The 20,754-nt window shown below is 41.4% G+C and overlaps 1 protein-coding gene across 3 annotated transcripts in view; it reads right to left on the reverse strand.

The window, feature by feature from the left end:
- Window positions 1–3,739: 3,739 nt before the first annotated feature.
- Window positions 3,740–20,754, reverse strand: part of UBE2W (ubiquitin conjugating enzyme E2W (putative)) — a 52,111-nt gene continuing 35,096 nt past the window's right edge. For 2 of the 3 annotated variants that reach the window (XM_015416192.1, XM_015416191.1), the window contains exons 4-6: window positions 19,670–19,825; window positions 15,438–15,513; window positions 3,740–4,550 (exon numbers count right to left, since the gene is read on the reverse strand). In XM_015416192.1, the coding sequence (XP_015271678.1) occupies window positions 4,408–4,550; window positions 15,438–15,513; window positions 19,670–19,825 (375 nt within the window). In that variant the 3' untranslated portion in view covers window positions 3,740–4,407. Of the gene's footprint in view, window positions 4,551–6,962; window positions 7,961–15,437; window positions 15,514–19,669; window positions 19,826–20,754 lie in introns of those variants that run through there. The other variant, XM_015416193.1, reaches the window with a different exon arrangement.

Below are 20,754 nucleotides of genomic sequence, written 5' to 3' on the forward strand. Positions count from 1 at the left end.
ATCTCGAGGTGACCGTCGCATGGATCACTGTGGCCAGGTCCTCCCGGTTCAGGTAGGGGGCCAACTGCCAAGCCCGACGCAGATGGAAAAAGGCGGACTTGACAGTGGCTGCCACCTGGGTCTCCATTGTTAGAGCGGAGTCCAGGTGCACTCCCAAACTCCGCACCCCAGACGCTGGCACCAAAGGTACCCCATCAAGGGCCGGGAGAGGGAGCCCCAATCCTGTCCCGGCCCGACTCAGGCCCAGGACCTCCGTCTTCGTCTGGTTTAGTCTCAATCGGCTCAGCCGGAGCCAACCAGCCACAGCTTCAAGTGCCCGATGCAGGTCATCGGGACCCGAGTCCGACCGGCCACCCAACATCAGATAGAGCTGGGTGTCATCCGCATACTGATGACATCCCAGCCCACAACTCCAGATAATCTGGGCAAGGGGGCGCATATAGATATTAAATAGCATCAGGGACAGCACTGCTCCCTGGGGTACCCCACACTCAAGGGGATACCTTTGGGAACGCTGATCCCCAAGAACCACCCTTTGTCCCCGACCTTGCAGGAAAGAGGCAAACCATTGAAGGGCAAGTCCCTGAATCCCTACGTCGGCGAGGCGATGGGTCAGCAACTGGTAGTCGACAGTGCCGAACGCTGCCGACAAGTCCAACAACACCAGCGCCGCCACACCGCCTCGATCCAGATGTCTCCGGAGATCGTCAGTCAGGGCGACCAAAGCCCTCTCGGTCCCATGACCCGGGCGGAAACTGGACTGGAAGGGATCTAAGACTGAAGCAGCCTCCAGAAAGCACTGTAACTGTAACGCCACCGCCCTCTCTATAAGTTTGCCCAAATAGGGCAAGTTGGACCCAGACCGTTGTCAGATTCCGAATTATACTAAATTGGCCGATAGTTGGCCAATTCGGCCGGGTCCAGAGATGGTTTTTTTAAGAGCGGACCATCGCCTCCTTGAGCGCAGTCGGGAAACGCCCCTCAGAGAGGGACGTGTTGATAATATCCCGAACAGCACCTCGCAACCCCCCAGGGCTTGCTTTAATGAGCCATGAGGGGCACGGATCAAGGATGCATGTAGTGGGACGCACAGAAACAAGCAATCTGTCCACTTCGTCCAGGCTGAGCAGATTGAAACACTCTAAACCCGGCCCCGAAGACATGCAAGGGGCCTCAAGTTCATTCACTGTCTCAATTGTGGCGGGGAGGTCGCGGCGGAGCCCCAAGACCTTATCTGCGAAAAAGCTCGCAAAAGCCTCACAGCCAAGATCCAATTCCCTAACCTTTTGTTCGCCCTGAGGCAAAGTTGTCAGATTCCGAATTATACGAAATAATTGGGCCGGGCGCAAGCTCGCAGACGCAATCTCAGCCGCATAGAAATCTCTCTTAGCAGCCTTATTATAACCCAGTCCTCCAATTTTTGGAGAAGGTATTTGATGTAAAGTTTGGATGTTGTATCAAAGAGGCTTATAGGGTGATCATTGTTTGGGTCCAATTTATCTCCTTTCTTATGAATAGGGACCACCATACTAGTTTTCCAACCCACTGGGAAAACCCCTGTGCTGTTAAACAGGGAAAATAATTTGGCTAGAATTGGAGACCACCATCTGGAAAATGTTTTTATCAGATCTGTAGGGATCTGATCTTTCCCAGGAGATTTATTGGAAGCTAAAGATGTAATGAGATTTCCAACTTTGATCGTCATTACTATAGGCCATTCTGGTAACATTTGTAGCTCTATAGCAGTGGTTCAATTACTTCAGGGCCAGGTGGTCCGACCATGGCACTGCCTCAGCAGTGATCCGGCCCACCTCCACTCCAACCGCAAAGATCAGATCGAGCATGTGACCAGCCTGATGCGTAGGGGCCGACACACACTGAGAGAGCCCCAGTGCCGCCATGGACGCCACTAGGTCCGTAGCCCGGCTGGAGGCCCCATCCTCAGCATGGACGTTGAAATCACCCAAGACAATAAGTCGAGGGTGATCCAACGCCCAGCCTGATACGGCCTCCAGCAGGGACGGCAGACTATTGGCCGGTGCATTAGGCGGTCGGTACACCAGCCAAATCGCCAGACTCTCCTCAGCCCCCAGCAGCAAGCCAACACACTCTAAGCCCGCGATCTCTACAGACGGGAGTGTCCTGAAGGAGTAAACCTCCTGAATGAGAATAGCAACTCCTCCCCCCCGTCCCCTCTTCCGCGATTGGTGAAGGACCGAGTAGCCTGGATGGGCTAACTGGGTGAGATTCAGGGTCTCCCCTTCTCTCACCCAGGTCTCGGTCACGGTATGAGCTTTCGTGAGTCACTACTCACTTCTTCAGATATCTGAGGTGAGCAGTGACTCACAAAAGCTCATACCGTACCACAAATATTGTTAGTCTTTAAGGTGCTCCTGGACTCTTACTTTTTTCTACTGCCACAGACAGAGTAACATGGCTACCCATCTTGATCTATTTTTAAACATATTCTTCAGTGGTTGCAGATTACGTAGCTGAAATAAGATTTTAAAAATCCACTTATGCTGAAAAGTATAAAACAGTATTAGGTTTAACAGATCATAAATTGCTTTTTGTACACTTGACTCAGACGATACTGTAGAACATAATACAGCAATGGACAGTCGTCTTAGTTATACAGAGATATCAGCCTGATGTTGATCGATGGGAGAAAGGATCAATTTTCTATGGACCAATGAAAATCAAATGTGATGCAACAATACATTGTTGCCAGAGGAATGCATTACCTTTGCTGCCTTCGGAGGCAGGTATTCACCAATAATGTGGCTGATAGCTCTGGGAGGTGACAGAAATTATTCTGCTTAACTATAGATAGTAGTGCTAGGGTACAACCCAGAAACAATTTACACTTGTCATGATCTCAGGCAGTGTTTCATTTAGAGACTAGAGGAGGTACTGTACCTATAATGAAATCTACCTTATGTTGTAGGAAAAGGAGTCTGTTAGGTACAAGAGATGTCATTGTATTGTAGGTCATCTCTAATGTCACAGTGAAGCTACTTTCTCATGGTTATGAATGACTAGGTAACACCCAACCTTCTATAAATGGAAGAGTGTAATAAAGCAGCTGCCTTACCACATTTTTTTTCTTTGCTACTCCCATAAGACCAAGATCCTAAATTTATCTTTCATGCTATAAGTGTTACAAAGGGAGGCACTATTAAACTCCAGGGCTTTTTTCCCCCCACCAGCATTCTCTTTGAGGAATCAACTCAACTGCAGGATTGGTTTGGGTTGCTTTCTGCTAAAGTACCCACTTTCATACTGTTTCAGATTATATAACTGTAAAGTTGACTGGGAAGAGTTCTCTTACTGAAAAAGAATTTTATTCTGCTTTTGAAGATACTAAACCCAATGGCACACATGGGTGGCCCTAGAAAACAGCTCCATTATGTTATTCTCTTCTTTAGTCCTATAACTTTCATTTGTCATCACCCATGGCTAGAAACAAACTGAACTGAACCAACAATACTGTCGTTCCTCATCTCTGTTCCATCTATTTAGCTGCCATCACAGGTAAGTGAAACAACCTATTATGGGAAATAATGCAATACAGTGAATACCCATAGTCCCCCATAACATGAAGTCTGGGGTTCTCTGAAGTGAAAGAGCCACAAATGGAGAAAAGACAGCAAAGGGATCAATTTATTCTTGTAATCAGTTTTGCAAATTATAAAACAATGGAATGGTTCTAACTTCAACAAGCTCAACACAGTTCTTCCCCCACTAATCAGGGATGATTTTGGAGAACAGTAAAGTTTGATTAGATGAAGCATACCACTGCTCCCCAGTCAGCACTACAGCAAATTCTTATTTTTGGGAAATACCAGATACATTGTGTCCAACAATTTTCCTTGGACAGAGATGTGCACGTGCAGAAAAAAAATCACAAACATGTATAAGGTTTGCTCAGAGAGGGCCTTCAAATTATTCCTATGCTGACTCAGTTCTGATAATGGAAATAAGAATGGGAATCCATCCATCTATACTACAGACAACACCCTTATTGTGTACTTTTCTAGATCGGATGACACCTTTCTTGGCTTTCTATCAATACTTCAACGATGTAGCAGAGAAGCATGGATGGAAAAGGTAGAGACACTGTAATACTTGTAAGTGCCATTTCATTTTGAGTGAGACATGAAAAGTATTTCTCAGAAGATTTGTAGCCCTCATTTGATGGCCAATGCCCTCAATGCATTATAAGACCAAAGGATGCAAAGCCTTAGGCGGAAATACACTACAAACAGTTTTCTTGAAGTACAGGCTTCAGTAGGAAAGCTTTCTTGTTTAATGCAGCCTTTCCACCATCCAGAAAAGGGGTTCCCAACTTTGCTGAGTTTGTAGGTGCTTCTGGAATTTTGAGAACACTGAGTGGTATTGAAGTGGTTACCATCTGGGCCAGGGTTCATAACAAAAGTATTGGAAAGTTCCAAGCCCGAGCATCTTTCTACAATAAAGGTAATGCTTCCGAACAGGCAGCTCCCTGTTGACACGAAGGTGATGCCTCTTCAGATCTTCTGAAACACCTCCTGTACCAATGAGGTAGAAGAAAGCAATAATGTTTGTTTTAGGGGAGAAGATAGTGGGATACTAGAAAACACATGGAATGGCAGTACTTTGGGGATCACTACTTCAAACCAGCCCATTTTAATATTACTGATTCTCTGCACTCATGCAAGACAAGCAATTGGAGCATCCAAAGGCTTCTGTTGTCCTGAACCAGGTCTTGAAAACATCTTAATAAGACTCAAGTAAATAATATCGAAATAGGATTCATGTCATTTGCACCAAGGCAAAAGAGGTGCTGTTGGAAAGGAATACTTTATTGAGAAATATGAATACCTCACCAGAAGAGACATACATAACAATGTCAAGTTCATCTTGGTAAACTAGTTCCAAACTTTTTTGCTTGCAGGAAGTATAACTTTTATCTTTCTAAGAAAGAAGAGACCTACAGTGAAATTTAATGACGGAATTAAGTATCACAGACAGCCAAATGGATTCTTATTTCTTCCGTATTTATAGAGTTTTTAAAAAAATTCCAGCAAAATATTTTATAGTAAATTTCCAAATTAACAGAAATAAAAGGTTTTAGAACAAACGTCTGTCTTCATAAGAGTTTCCCTGCTGACTACTGCTTACAATAAGTAACCCCCATACAGCATACTGCATAATAACAAGCCAGTACAAGATCAATTAAATTGGATTCATATATTTTCTGTTTTCAGCAGCAGTTTGCTTATGAACTTACCTCACACAGCTATTGTGGTAACACACACATATTCCAAGTATGTGGCTAATGACGTATCATTACGTGTGTCCGTAGCCTACTGAGACCTCACATGCAATTCTATTAAAGACATTTGAATGTATATTCTTAAAAATATATATATTTTCAAGAAGACGCATCTACCAAGGAGCAAGAACTACACAGTTAATATGCAGTGTGAACACCAGGATATTCTGTTTAAGGTTCATTCTAGCCTATACTCCTGCTTCAGTGCAAAAGATGCAGTATTTTTAGATAACAGCATTTAACACATTTCAAAACAAAACAGTAGTAGCAAAAAGAAACCCAGATACTTCAATGCTTGCTTAGTAATTTCTATTTAATCCATACTGTGGTTTTGATATAAGTGAATCAAAATAGGTGCAACAATAACACATGGATTTTGAGAATGTACACAAAGAATCTTTAAAAAACATTATAATCCACAGTATGGAATAATTACATTAATCTTTTAAATGCACAGTGAATCCATTCTTTCAGGTGCATTAAAGTCTTCCAACACTGTGGACAGGAGAACAAGTTGACATGATTATGCAATTCTGCAGTATGAACAATATACATAGCTTTCCAACAAATACATCAAGTGAAAACTTTTGCAGATATGAAGATATTGATGAAATATTCAGTAGTTACTGCTCATGCATACTATTAATTTGTGAATATCTTTTAGTCAATTGCTATAGTTTAATTTACAAATGAAAATATTATAGAAGAAACTATAATACCGAATACATATCCTAATTCCTGAATAATATTTTTGGCTTAACAGAAATCCAAAGGTGATATTTTTCATTTTGTAAAGGAAGATTGCAAACATCTGTACACAAGTTTATTTCCACAGCTTCTGTCAAACTTTTAAGAGGCCAATAAAGATTTCCTCAAAATAGAAAAAGTAACAGTTTCTTGTTTAAAACACCACCCACCACATTGATAGCTTGTAATTCAGTGCCACCAATGAACACCATTATAACCCCATTTGATTTCTACCCACCCCTGAGCTTATTTTGTATGTTTTAGATATTTGCAAAGTATAGTAGTATGTACATATCTATAAAATTTGCAACTTATATACAGCAGTTTAAAAAACCACTAGAATTATCTTCAGCCAACTCTGGTAGGCTTTTTTAAACTTTGCTGATCTGGTTCTTACTTTAAAAATCAAGTAAGTTATATTCAGTTCAGACATTCATTTATTAACTACTAGGTTTGATTTTTTTTTGTTTAGTGCAACAGTAAGGCAACATTAAAAAGAGCACTGAAATAGAAAGTTTGCATATGTGTAAAGGTAGTAAGTTTATAAAAGACATCAGTGCTTCCTAAAAAGACAGCCTAGATGTAGTATCATAAAATTACAGAAGTGAAGAACAATTCACTATTATTTAACAACTGTTTTTCTATATAAAAAAGGTAAATCTAGTTGTGGTCAGATCTTTGAAGAAAAAACCTGGAAAATTGCTATGGCTGTATGGGACAAGCAAGGTAAGAAAAATATATTTTTGTCTAAACTTAAAATAAAAAGATCCACACCTTTTTGTCAAAACAGTTCATCTCTGTCCAAAATGTATTTTTTTCCTTTATAATACAGGATTAAAAGACAAGATAACGTTTACAAGATAAAGAAATAGTTTACAAGAAAATATCTTCTGACAGCTTTTCAGTGAAAATATTGTTTTGTAACATTCAAACATGACATACAACAGAAAAGTAATCATGAACTCAAAACAAAAAAAATCCAAACATATAAATAAATGAAATATTGTGTAGGCAACAGGGCTCATGCTGAAGGCTACTGGGAAGTAACAGTGTGCAATCTACTTGGAAAACAGCTCTAGTGTACATATTAACAAGCCCATTCAAGGACTGCAGCAAATTCAGTTCTATCACTGCCATTTGTTCCCGTTTCCAGAACAAAGTTTGCCTTGATTAAATCATTCCTACCTTATTGTACTCATACCTTTGCTTCAGAAATATAGTATACAAACAAAAGGTTTCTACTTCAACCACAGGTATATCATAGTACGTACCTCTCTGCTGATATAACTTGAAAGTTTTCCATGTCAAAATATTGACAGTTCAATAAATATGCAATGATCTTATTAGTCTTCAGCTAAGCATGTTTTAATTCACGCTGCTAGTCTTATGATCACAGTGCATAGAATCCAAATCTAAACAATTAGGTGGCTTTCAAAATGATAGGTTACTTATAATCCCAATATACTTAAATCTTTTCATAGGCCCTATCATGCATCTACCTTTTCTTGTGGCAGGGGTATAAGTTTCCTGATACAATCTTTTGCCGGCAATGGATATACCAACACCGTCAAGAATCATATTATTGCACAATACATGAAGACCTAAAATTCTTCCCAAAGTTTATTTTAAAAAATGGAATTCTGATATTTCCCAACACCTGCATTTATACTGTACGACTAAGAAAAGCATGTCAGTAGCATGGATTGAACCAGCGATCAACATGCGCCCAGAATGCACACTAGTAAAAATGCAGTCAGAGGAAGTAGTCTTCATTGCCTATTGTCACTTCCAGTCAGAGGTTAAAGTTCAAAGACTGAATGATCAAAGTGCTCATTTTCTCAGTAGGACTATCTTCTGTGAGGCGATTCTCAAAATGGTGGCATCAACAAGTGTCATCTTTAAAAGAACATAAAATAAGGTAGTATATATGAATATACATCCAACAGCCACATCTTTTAATAAAGACATACATTGTAACAACACGTGATAAGAAATACATTGGACTTATTTCTTCAATAAACATTCAGGAAAAAAAGGAAATTCTAATGAAGACTAATCTTGAGCCACTGTCCTGTTTTGTTCAAAGAAACTGAAATCAAGAAGCTCTAATCAAGTAAACTGCAGCTCTAAAATTATATTCACAGGTAGGTTAAGACTCAAGCCCTTCAACCCAAAGACCTATGAATCTCAGGAAAACTGAGACTTGTTTTTCCTCAAATAGCAGCATTCCCACCATGCCATGTGGCATGGGTGACAACTGCTTAAAGAAAACAAACATTCCATTTTGCTGGAATGAAAGCCAGAACAAATCACAGGACAGATTCATGGAGAATAAGTCTTTCAGTGGCTATTTTGGAGTTTTAGAAATCTACCACTTTCCACATTTGCACCTATTCAAACATATGCTATACATTTTTATATTCATTTATATGTTAAACATTTACATCTAGACATTGTTCTCTTATGATGGTATGAATTTATATGTATCCAGTTAATATGAAGGTAGTTACCTATCACAGCAATTTTAATTAACTGCCTTCCTGATTTCTCTCTGTATCCAGGAGCAGTCTTAACCATGGAGCAGGTGCCCCAGGTTTCCAGTTTGAGGGAGGTGACCCTGTTGCCAGCTGAGTCATACCTGCCTGCCACAGCAATGCTGTTCCAACTGCTCTGTTAGCCACTAGGGTACCTACGCAGCCAGGCATCTGGGCCAAAGTACAGGCGGCAGCTGCATGGTACCATTGTGCAAACGATGATCTGGTCAGATGAACCCAGACCAAGCTTTTGCCTGACTTGGGTGCTGCTGGCTGCAGACTTGCAGCACTTCCTATCCTGCTAGCTCAGCCCAACCAGCTGAAGAGACATGGGCTGCAGCAGCCAGGGAACGGAGATGGTGTGTGCATGGCTGGTGTGCTGCACAACTGAGGAATGGAAGCTGTGGTGCCTGTGCTGCCAACTACCTTTTGTGGGCTAGGCTGAAGCAGTGTGGCTGTGTATATCTTCCTCCATGGCAGCACATGTGGTATGTGCTTGGACTTGGTACTGCACCTTCTCACTCCTTCCAGCAGCAGATGAAGTCATTGTTGTGATCCTTGTTCTCTTTCTCTTGCACACAGCTTAAGTCTCCAGGTAGTATCCCTGGCATTTGCCTCAAGTTTCTCTCTCCTCCCTCTCCACCAGCCGCACCACTTGCGGCAGCCCAACAGCAGTATTTTTAAATTGTAATTCATGCTCACAGAGCCTTGTAAGTAAGTTGGTGGGGGGATGTCCAACTCTTACCCTGCTTAAGGCTCCACTATCCATAGCCATTCATCTTCCCATACCATCTGCACATTCACAGGAGGCAAGGTGAGAAGAGCACTGTTTCTCCACTGAGCAGTGCTACAGGAGTCTCCTTTTTTGCCTGCCCTGTAGGAAAGAAAGCTGTGCTGCCTCCAGAATCATGTAAAGAACTCGTCTCTCTTTAAGAGTAGAAGGAAGACAAGTGTCTGCTAAAGATGGCAAGCTCTGCAGATAAACTGAGTATGTTCACAGAAATGCTTGTCTTCTTCCTAAAACCCTTAATATATTAAATGAGTGTAAAAACAGAATAGATGGTGGAAATGAGTGTAAAAACAGAATACATGTGTGGGTGAGACGATGATGTAGGGGGGAAGGGTTCAAGTTTTGTTAGGCACTGGGATGCTTTTTGGAACAAGAGGGAGCTGTACAAAAGAGACAGTCTCCACTTGTCCCGAGAAGGAACCAGGCTGCTGGCACTTAAAATCAAAAAGGTGACAGAGCAGTTTTTAAACTGAATATTGGGGGAAAGCCGACAGGAGATGAAAAGTCTCTGGTTCGGGATGGCTCATCTCAAAGAGATGAAGGGGTAGCTGTTACTTTTCTACAAGGAAATGGATTAGAATTGTCCACTGAGACTATGGCTAATGATATGGACTGCCTGGCAAGGTCACGAGACAGCAAGAGGAAAGTTGTGGGCTTAACATGCATGGGAAACTATAGGTGTTTATACACAAATGCTAGAAGTGTCCAAGGTAAAATCGGGGAATTGGAATGCTTGGTGTTGAGGGGGGAAATAGACATTGTGGGTGTGATGACCCCTTTACTAGGGAAGTCTGGTTTTACTTTAAAGTGTCCCTTTTAGTTTATTTTTCTTTGGGTATCCAGTTGCCACCAGGAATTTTAAGGCTTTCCAACCTCTTACTATAATATATATTTCTATCACTGGGTAGGTGTACCATGGGTCTAGGCATTCGTGAAGGTCTATGTGGTCTGAGGAAGGATTATTTGCTGTGCTGGTATACTTGAAGGAAATAGGATTTATTTAAAAAAAGCATCAACAAGGTGGATTATAATTGTCCACTGAGACCATGGCTAGTGACATGGACTGCCTGACAAGGTCTGGAGATAGCAAGAAGAAGGTTAACTTGTATGGGAAATTACAGCTGTTTCTGTACAAATGCTAGAAGTGTCCGAGGTAAAATCGGGGAGTTGAAGTGCTTGGTGTTGGGGGGAAAAATAGACATTGTGGGTATTTCAGAAACTTGGTGGGATGAGGAAAATCAGTGGGATACGGTGATTCCTGGTTATAAATTATATCAGAAGGATAGGAGGTGGGGTGGCTCTGTATGTCAGAGAGGGTATACAGTCCAGTAAGATTGAGAGGGTAAGAGAACTGGATTCGCTTCTGGAAATGCTATGGGTTGAAATAGTGGGCCCAAAAGAAAGCTTAACACTGAAAGTTTGTTATCGCCCACCAGATCAAAAGATAGAGGAGGTTTATAAAATGATGAATGAATTAAAGATAGCGGCTAGACGAAATAACTGTGTCATAATAGGTGATTTTAACTATCCACACATTGATTGGGTCAATATGTGTTCAAGCAACAAGTGGGTGGCAGCCCTGGATTGTCCCAGACACATGGAACGAAGAAGAGCAGGTTTGGCAGCCATAACCTGCACCAGCTGTGAACACTCCTAACTAAGAGAGTTATTTTGAGCCTCATCCATAACATCCGATGAAGACATGCACCGTAAGTACCTGTAATAGCACATTGAAGAATCTGATGATTTCTCCGAATAAGCCTCTTTAAATCTTCAAAATGATACAGAAAGGAGAGGTGGAATTCCCACCCCCCCTTTTTGAGTGAAGCGGCTGAGACGAGATAAGAGTCACGAAAAGAATCTTGAGATAAACATTTTCTGTGGCAAAGAGGGACTTTTGTTTGTGCTTCTACAAGAGAACTATAAAAAATTTATTTAAAAAGAAAGATATAGAGAGTGAAATTCACCATCTTGCAACAATTCTTTGCAACGTCATGCTTTACTGCTGAGAACAGAATAGAAGCGCACTCTGTTTAGTCTTTACCATAAAGCTGCGAAACATTCAGCTTGTGTGTGAAACTGTTGACTGCTGAGGGGAGTACTGTCTGGCAGAGGCAGGTAGCTTGAAAGAGACAGCTGAGAAGCAACTTGTAGAGATGCTGGACTTTGCTAGACCTTAACTGAGACTTGTTATTGTACTGAAATGAGCGATCAGCACCCTCAGGAGAGCTCAGTAGAATCTGAGAAGCTTCAAATATCTTGGGAGGAGATCCAGGCCATGATGACTGAATCAGTGACCCAGGCAATTAACAAGGCTTTTGAACTGTTATTAGACCAAATACTTTCCGCTTTAAACCAAATCACTGGCAAGGAACCTCAGTGCCAAACGGAGCAAAAAGCTGAAATACTTTGCAACCAAGCTGACTTAAATTACAGTGAAAAGGAATTACAGCATCCAACTGTGCAATTTTCTTTTAATAATTTAATAAATGTTTATACATTTTTACAAGGTCTGATTTTCTTCTGTGCATCCAACCTCAAAGACCCACAGGTCTGGGAAGTTGTTCAGGGGTTCTAAGCAGGGGAACCAGGAACACAACCCAGGGGGACCCAGCCGGGATCTCTGATAGATCCAGCTTTTACTATTTTCTGCAGGTATGGACTACCAGCACTGCAGTGTGATAAGTGAATCACTGAATAATTAACTGCTAAAATGAGAGGCATCTGCCTTGCAGTCATACAGTTTGTCTTGGAAAATCTCATTTGTAGCCTGAGATTATGGTGTCTGGTTTTCAGTTACTCAGGATGAAAAGGCACTTCACAATGCACATCTTCAATGCTACTCTTTATTATGAAGTTTCCTTATACTGAATCAGACCATACATCTCACAAAGGCCAGTACCCCCTATATGTACTATCTTACCATCCCGTTATTGCAGTTTTTTTGTTGTTGTTGTTGCAAGGCTGAACAGTATATCTACAATGGTTTTGCAAGGGAGATTTTTGAATAGGCCCCACACTGACAGAATTTGCCCTTGTGGCCTTAACAGGATTGATACATCCTTTCACACCCTGCTGGAATCCTGATTTTTTTGAGATTATGAGGGATTACTATATTTAGATATGTAGAGGAGAGACTCTCTACAATGGGAATATCCCCGGATTATTTAGCCCCCTTTTCAGATAAACAAGCCTATTCTATTATTAAACAAAGATTTCTTGACATTGAAAGGCAAGAATTTAGGGAACGCGCAGCCAGCAGATGCTCCCCAAGCAGGTTGGGGACTTTTGACATGGGCTCTACTGCGAAGTATCTGTCAAGTTTAACAGTCTCACATCATCGCAGAGCATACATGCTTGCACACTTTAATGTTCTACCATCAGAGGTGCTTTTAGGGAGGTACCGCCAGATACCATATGTAGACAGACTTTGTCCTTGCTCTCTAAAATATATAGAATCCATTACACACGCCATACTTCATTGCCCCCTCTACAGGAATATCCGATCTCGTTTTATTACTCCATTTCTAGAGGGTAAGAGCTGGCACTCTGATGACTCAATTGTTCACTTTCTTCTGTTTAATTCTAATTGTGAAATAATGGAGGCTGTTGCAAAATTTTTATATTATGCAATCAGAAGATGAGGCTTTAATAGCCCAGTGTGAATGCTGCATCTTAGTATTTTCCCATATTTCCATTATGTTTTGTGCTTTTATGCCAATAAAGGTTTTTTGTGTGTGTGATTACTATATTAAGCCTTTATTCAACCAACCATGCCCCTATACTCCAGAAACTCTGGCTCTTTTGCTCAGTGATAGGGATCCCAAGATCACTTTAGCAGTTGCAAAGTTAGTCTCAGTCCTTTTAGGCCTTGCATCTAAAAAATAAGAAGTAGGTGAATCAATGAGTTTCTAGGCATACAAAAGCAAAGAAAAGGCCAGTCCTGCAATTAGCAGTTTTTACCCCAGTCCTGCTACCTGAGGTTCATTTGAGATGCCATGGTTTTATTTACTTACTTCATTTATACCCCATCTTGCTTCCCAACGGGGACTCAAAGCAATTCCTATTGTTCTCTTCTCTTCTGTTTTAACCTTGAGGGGCTCAGGCAGCTGGCTTCCAGCAGCAGCTCACACCCACATTGCAAAGGGCAAGTGCTGCCCCTTTGCTTGTGCCCAGGCCCAGTGAAGGAGTGGCTGTGATTTAGGGACTTTTACCCAAGGTCCCAGGATCACTAAGACTAGCCCATCTGTATCTCTGTATCACCAAAGGGTGGAAAAAGAAAAGAAACAGTGGCTCAGTTCAGACATCATGTTGAGCCATGGTTAAGGAAGCTTAGGCATAGCTTTGCGGACTATCTGAATTGATTATCCAGAATTACAGCCATCACTCCAGATTCAAATACTTCTACATCAGAGAAACAGAAATGAATCTATGAACCTGAAAATTGAGAAGATGGAAACAGAAAGCAGATGAGCAGTTCTGAAATACGTTTGTATATTTGGAAATGAACCACTCTGAGTTCTAAACCACCACTGTTTTTATTTAAGCTCCAGCAGCTTAGTTCCAGTGCTGCTGCTTAGGTTTCTCTTGAGCTCAATATTTTTCTGCTCCTAAGAAGATCTTGACTGGGCATTGCAAGCTGTGGCTGGTTGGCTTAGGCTGAGTCAGCTGAAATTGAATCCGATGAAGATGGAGGTCCTGTGCCTGAACCGGGGCGGTCCGGGGGTAGGGATCCCACTCCCGGCCTTCGATGGGGTGCCACTGGTGCCAGTCCCAGAGGTTAGGAGTTTGAAAGTGCTCCTAGATGTCTCCGTAACAATGGAGGCCCAGGTAGCAGCCACTGCCAAGTCGGCCTTTTACCATCTCAGGCTGATTAGGCAGCTGGTTCCCTTCCTCAAACGCAACGACTTGGCAACAGTGATCCACACGATGGTCACCTCAGGATTGGATTACTGTAATGCCCTCTACATGGGGCTGCCCTTGTCCCAGATTCAGAAGCTGCAGCTAGTGCAGAATGTGGCTGCGAGGCTGTTGTTGTGTCGTCTGGTGCGGGAACACATCCAGCCTGCCCTAAAAGAACTGCACTGGCTGCCTATAGCATACCGGATTCAGTTCAAGGTGTTGGTTATTACCTTTAAAGCCCTTTATGGCCAGGGACCTGCATACTTGAGGGACTGCCTTTCCCCGTATGTTCCCCAGAGAGCGCTGCGATCGGGGACCCAGAATCGGCTGGTCCTCCTGAACATCAAGAAGGCCAGGCTAGTGACAACAAGGGCGAGGTCTTTTTCGGTGGCTGCTCCATTCTGGTGGAATGAGCTCCTGGAGGAGATCAGGGCCCTATGAGACCTGTTACAGTTCCGCAGGGCCTGTAAAATGGAGCTCTTCCGCTAGGCTTTTGGAGCCGCCACCACCACTGCCACCACTAATATCTGACAGTTTACGGAGAGGGACCCCAGCCCCCTGGGTCCCCCCCAAGTATAGCCTGACTCAAGTGTCTGGGACATCTGAAGGAGATTAAGAAGGTGACTGTACTCTGAGGAATCAAATGCTAGCACTTTAATAAGCTGTATAGTTATGGTTTTAAACTTGTGTTTGATTGGATTTTATATGGTATATTATATTATTATATTGTACTGTTTTATATCGCTATGTAAGCCACCCTAAGCTGGCCTTGCTGGGAGGGTGGGGTAAAAATCTAATAAAATAAAATAAATATATATATACTCTTTTTGATGCTATTAATTTATCCATACATGGAGACTTCAAAGTTCTGCTTTTCAAGCCAGTTCTTTGCACAAAACAATTGCATTTCTCAATTTCTCTAACCACCTAAACTGGGGGTTTCCTATCAGGAAACAGTACTTATTCCAAGTGACATATGGTACCCTTATATATCATGATCACTGACTCCTCCTATGCTCAAATGCATAACCTTCCACTGGCAGAGAGACTTTTTTGCACTGGAGGGATGCTATAAACTTAAGTATGGTGGATATAAGAAATTTATTTCTCTATGTGGTAGATGACATATGTTAAGGTAAATACTTACCATGATACCACCATTTAGTTTTCTTTGGATTCTTGTTACATGTTCTTACATAAAATGAATTATCTGGTGGTCGTCTCTGAAATAAAAAGGCCAGACTAATCAAATAACTAGAAAATTACAGTATGATTTATACAGTTTTCATGTATTCAAGGAAACAATTGTGCAGTCAGAGAGGCACATTAGAAGTTCTTTGCAAAAGAATCCTCAAAGTATATCTACAAAAGCTAGATGAAATCTGGACAAGAAAGTTAACCCATTATCTAATCTTTGAAAATAATTTTGGCTTAACTTAAAAAATGTACTAGTTTGTAACTAACTTTTTAAATAAAAACACCTACAGATCACCTGTAAGCATAGCAACATAACATCAGCATAATTAGTATAGCACACTGGCTGAAAATGCACCTCTCAAATTTAGATGCTAAGATTCAAACTGGGCATCAAAACAGGGGTTCACAAATACAGATCAGACCTTCAACAGCACGGATAAATTTAATTTTGGAGAACTGGGGCAGCCCACACTACCCTAACAAACTTCTGGAAAGCTGATGGCATCGAGAAACATACTGTCTCATTGAAAAAAGACACCCTGCATCTTGTGCTAAGATATGGGTCGGTGGGTATTAAGGAACATACTGTGCCTCAGAAGAGCAACAAATGACAGCAAAGTTTTGCTAGCCATTTGAAACAAAAACACCAGCTATAAAGCCTGCTGCACCTTGTCTCAAGACATAATGGTGACAGCCCAGTATTCTCTCAGTTCTCTGCCTGCACTACGGGGATGATAATGCTGAATTAATTCATAAGGAGGCTGAAAGGAAAAATGAATGAGAGATTACTCGGTTTTGGCCCTGAACTGATTTACTTTAGGAAAGGGAATTCAACAATGCACTATGCTCACGTTCTTCTTCTGCTATTCAATTTATAAACCACCCTCCCTTGGAGGGCTCATGTTCTCGGCCACCTTGCTAAAATCACACACATCTTACGTTATGGTCTGCCTTTCTCACTGAGTGGGAGTTTTCCTGACCTTCTCAGGCAAACTGTTTCACAAGGTGGGAGCCACAATGGAGAAAGCATGTGTACAGGCAGTTGTTTATTTTGCTTATTTGCAGGTTGGCGCCTTCAGAAGACCCTGCTGACTTGAGCAAAGTTGTGATGGTCAAACACAGGGGGAGAGGTGGTCCTGCAAATAAGAGGAGCCAATGCCGTGAAGGGCTTTACACATGATAAAAAGGTAAAGGTTTCCCTTGCTCTAAAACTAGTCAAATCCAACTCTAGGAGGCGGTGCTCATCTCTGTTTCCAAGCTGAAGAGCCAGTGCTGTCTGAAGACACCTCTGTGGTCATGTGGCTGGCATAACTAAATGCCTGATGTTGCCTCCTGGCAATGGAGTTCAGAGGTTGACTGCCTCTGAATATGGAGGTTCCCTTTAGTCACCATGCTAGTAGCCACTGACAGATCTACCATCCATGAATCAATCTAATCCCCTTTCAAAGCTGTCCATATCTGTAGTCATCCCTACAACCTCTGGCAGCAAATTTCACATTTTAATCACTCTATGTAAAGAAGCATTTCCTTTTGTCCATCCTGAATCTACTGCCCATCAGTTTCTAGTATTTTGGGAGAGGGATATAAAGTTCTCTTTGTCAATGCTCTCCAACCTGTGCATAATTTCATAAAGTTCTATCATGTTCCCCCTTAGTTGTCTCTTTTCTAAACTGAAATATCTCAGTCTCTTCAGCCTTTAATCATAGAGAAGGTGCTCCAACCCCCTAACCATCTTGCCCTCTTCTGTTGTAGTAAAATGTACCTAACAGTTTCAACCTCCCCATCTGCAAGACATGTACATTCCTGATACTTTCACCATGATATCTCCCTTCCAAAAGTGCAGAGGGAAGAACATTAAACTGGGCAAAGGTCCCATGCATTTGAAAATTAGTAAATTAGCCATATAGTCAAATGGCACCACACTGTCCCTGAAAAAAAAGTTACTTTGCGGAAAGACTTAAATGATGTTGTACTTCAATACCCCAAATCCTTTGTTTAGATTTAGTTTTTAAGTAGCCAAGGGCTATTACACTACTAGGAGAATATCCAGAAATCAATAATTTCTCTGAAAGGCATCCACTAGTGTCAAAGGTACACGTCCCACAGGAGAAAAAAAAATAAGCTTTAGCAAAGCTATATTAAATAGCACTGTAAATTATGGAATTTGGAATCCTTAAATTTCTTATTTAAAAAACTTCAGTAAGTTTTCAAAGAAAAAAATAGCTTCATATGGAACATACAGCATTAACATTCAATTTTGGATACTGAAACAGCAATAAAGAAAAAACATCCACCAAATTTTATGGCTATTTGAACACAGAAAGTAATCACATTGAAGGGCTTATGGATTTCTAAAACAGCAAAGTCCTACAATGGTGGTTTCCACAGAATGTGGTTTCTGTGTTGTGGCTGCTGAAGTGCAGCAGCAGTGGGGCTTCTAATGTGGCAGGTTTCCCTGCCTCAGGCAGCAGCCAGCCTCTTACCTTAGGCCACAGGTAAGGCAACCCACTCCAGGCAACATTCTACACCGAGCATTCTGTACCAACTGTAGTTCCAAGACATTCTTTAAGGACAGCCTCATATACATTGTACTGATGCAACTGAATCTATTATTATTATTATTATTATTATTATTATTATTATTATTATTAAATTTCTACCCCGCCCTCCCAGTGTTACCAGGACCTTGCACCACTGGCAAGATATTTTTTATCCTGGAAAGGCCTCAAATGGCTCACCAGCCAACTGCTCTTTAAAATTAGTTCTAGCCCATGTCTTGTCAGATTCATCACAAGTCTTTCTCCATTGTTGCTATGTTTCCCTTGTCTTTTCATATTTACAATTCTGTTGAGACTCTCTGAAGAGATGCACATCAAACATCTTTGGCCATCTTAATTAGTCATTCTATTCTTTAAGATGCCACAAGCAGTGAAAACAAGAAGGTGAAACACAAAGAATCTGAGTCCAACAGAATATTATTTTCACCTATGCAATAAACAATGAACATTAGGATTCAATATGAAGTGTGATCTTGAGAAGCACAGCTCAGCCATAACAAATGTTGGCTGCGGTCACACGTAACAGAAGCCACACAAGTGAGACGGAAAACAGCCAGAGTTTCCGGGCGCGATCTCACCAGGACATCTGGGAAGCGTAGCACTCCCATGGCTCAACTGAGGCTTCCAGCCGAAACTGCGTGGCAAAAAACTAGTACCTTGGAGGTACTAGTTTCCGGAAACTGCGGGGCAAGGGCGGGCGTCTGATCGCGTTTCCGGTGGCATCCGGCGCCCGCCCATGTCCCCTTGCAAATAAGGTGTTTGTTTTTTTGTCCAAGTCTCTGTGGATGCGCATGCGCACCCAACGGAGCATGCGCATTTGTCATGTACACAAAAATAAAAAACAGTTTGCCACGGCGCGCGCTTCTTCGTTGTGCGCCGGCTTCTTCTGTGATCGGCACCTCTCCCTTGCCATGGAACCTCCACGGTACCTCCACAGGACCTCCACAGGAGGTCTGATCATGTAACTGCGCAGTAGTTTGCCCCAGGGCAAACAGCCACGTTTCTCCTCTGTAGTTTCCTGCCCGTGTGACCGGGGCCGTTATTCTTTAGAAGTGCCACAAGATTTACTTTGCTACAACAGATTGTTCATGAACAGCTACAACATGGCTGTTCATCTGGAATTTATCTGAACAGATGTTAGGTTACTTCTAGAAACAGGTGATTCAAGAAAATATGTTCACATACCTAATATGGATTCTATTTCATTTTAAAGTTTTTACACATAACTAATTCAGCAACTGAAGTTCACATACCCTCTTAAATACCAGTTACTATTTACTCCATAAACACAAGAAAGTACTTTGCCCATTTAAAAACTGTCCTTGCAATATGCAAGGCTAACAGAACATATTTGATTGTAATACAACACTTACCTTTCAACTCTCAGGTTATTTTGGAATACATACATAAGTACTGGTAAAACATCACCTAAGAATTTAAGATCTTATTTATTTTATTTAGTTTTTATTTATTCAATTTATACCCTGCCCTCCCCGCGAACGGGCTCAGGGCAGCTTACAGCAGTGGTCCAATTGCCAATAAAACCAATAAAACAATATACATCATTTCATAATAAGTTATTACTCTCACTGACTTTATTTTAAAGTTATATCTGAAGTCATACCTTTTCTTTGCAGCTGGAAAGCATGCTAATAATGCTAAGACAAACTGATTGCACTGAAAGAGCTGGAGACCAGTCTTCTGTTAGAATAGATAGACAGATATGACCGTTGCTATAAACATGAGGATGAATGGGAATATTTTCACCAGTAAACATGACCTTTTAAAAAAGAAAGAAACTGCAATTAGTATTTGAATTTTAAAATATTAGATAAACAATGCCTCCTTGAGCACTGTAATCTGTCCTTGTAGCTATTATATAAAGTTTCACATTTATTAGGTTCACTTACTTCTGAGAGATTTAGAAGATTTAATCTTCGACATAAAAAAATTGTCCTGAAAAATGGCTAGTGAATCACAGAACATAACACAGATCTTTAAAAAACAGCAGAAGAATGTAAAAGCTGACACATTTCAGTACATCACAGGTAGACAACAGTCTTCTGAAGGCATATTATTGCTTACATGGTGTATTATTCAGTGTATTGATTGCTGTACTCCAAAACAAAGAATTTAAGATCAAGAAAAACTGATGGTTTTATTCTACTCCCTACATCCCCCTTCCCCCAGTAGTCACTTTTTTGACTCTAAAGAAATTGATGCTGGAGGTCACAGGGCTTGCATAGACAAAAAGCCAGGATAGGAAGAGAGAAGGATTCAGTAAACAGAGGAATTGGGTTGAAAAAAAATTCTTTCCTCTTCTGCCAGAAGAGCCTCAGAAATACCATGAGTTCAAACAGGAGAAGGTGATAATTTCATCTGATTCCTACTTCCTCCGCAACCCCCACCCCACCCCATATGACTTTTTGTCCATGTAGGTCCTGCAACTGCCAGTGTCTATTTTTTTTTGAGGGCCAGAAAACGTTACTGGGATAAGAGGAACATAGGGAACATATTTGTCCACCAGTAAGTTGTGCTGGCAGATGATAGGATACATGCCAATCCTGTACATGCCAATTACTAAATAGGAAACAAAATGCCACATATTTAATGTTATTTTGACTACTTTTAATCTATACTATGGCCTTGGTCAACAGTCTTAGAGAGATCTTCATTCACAGGAAATAGTATTCCATTGGAAACTTCGGC

Source organism: Gekko japonicus, unplaced genomic scaffold (assembly GCF_001447785.1).
Source record: "Gekko japonicus isolate JY-2015 unplaced genomic scaffold, Gekko_japonicus_V1.1 scaffold520, whole genome shotgun sequence".
Classification (NCBI taxonomy): Eukaryota; Metazoa; Chordata; class Lepidosauria; order Squamata; family Gekkonidae; genus Gekko; species Gekko japonicus.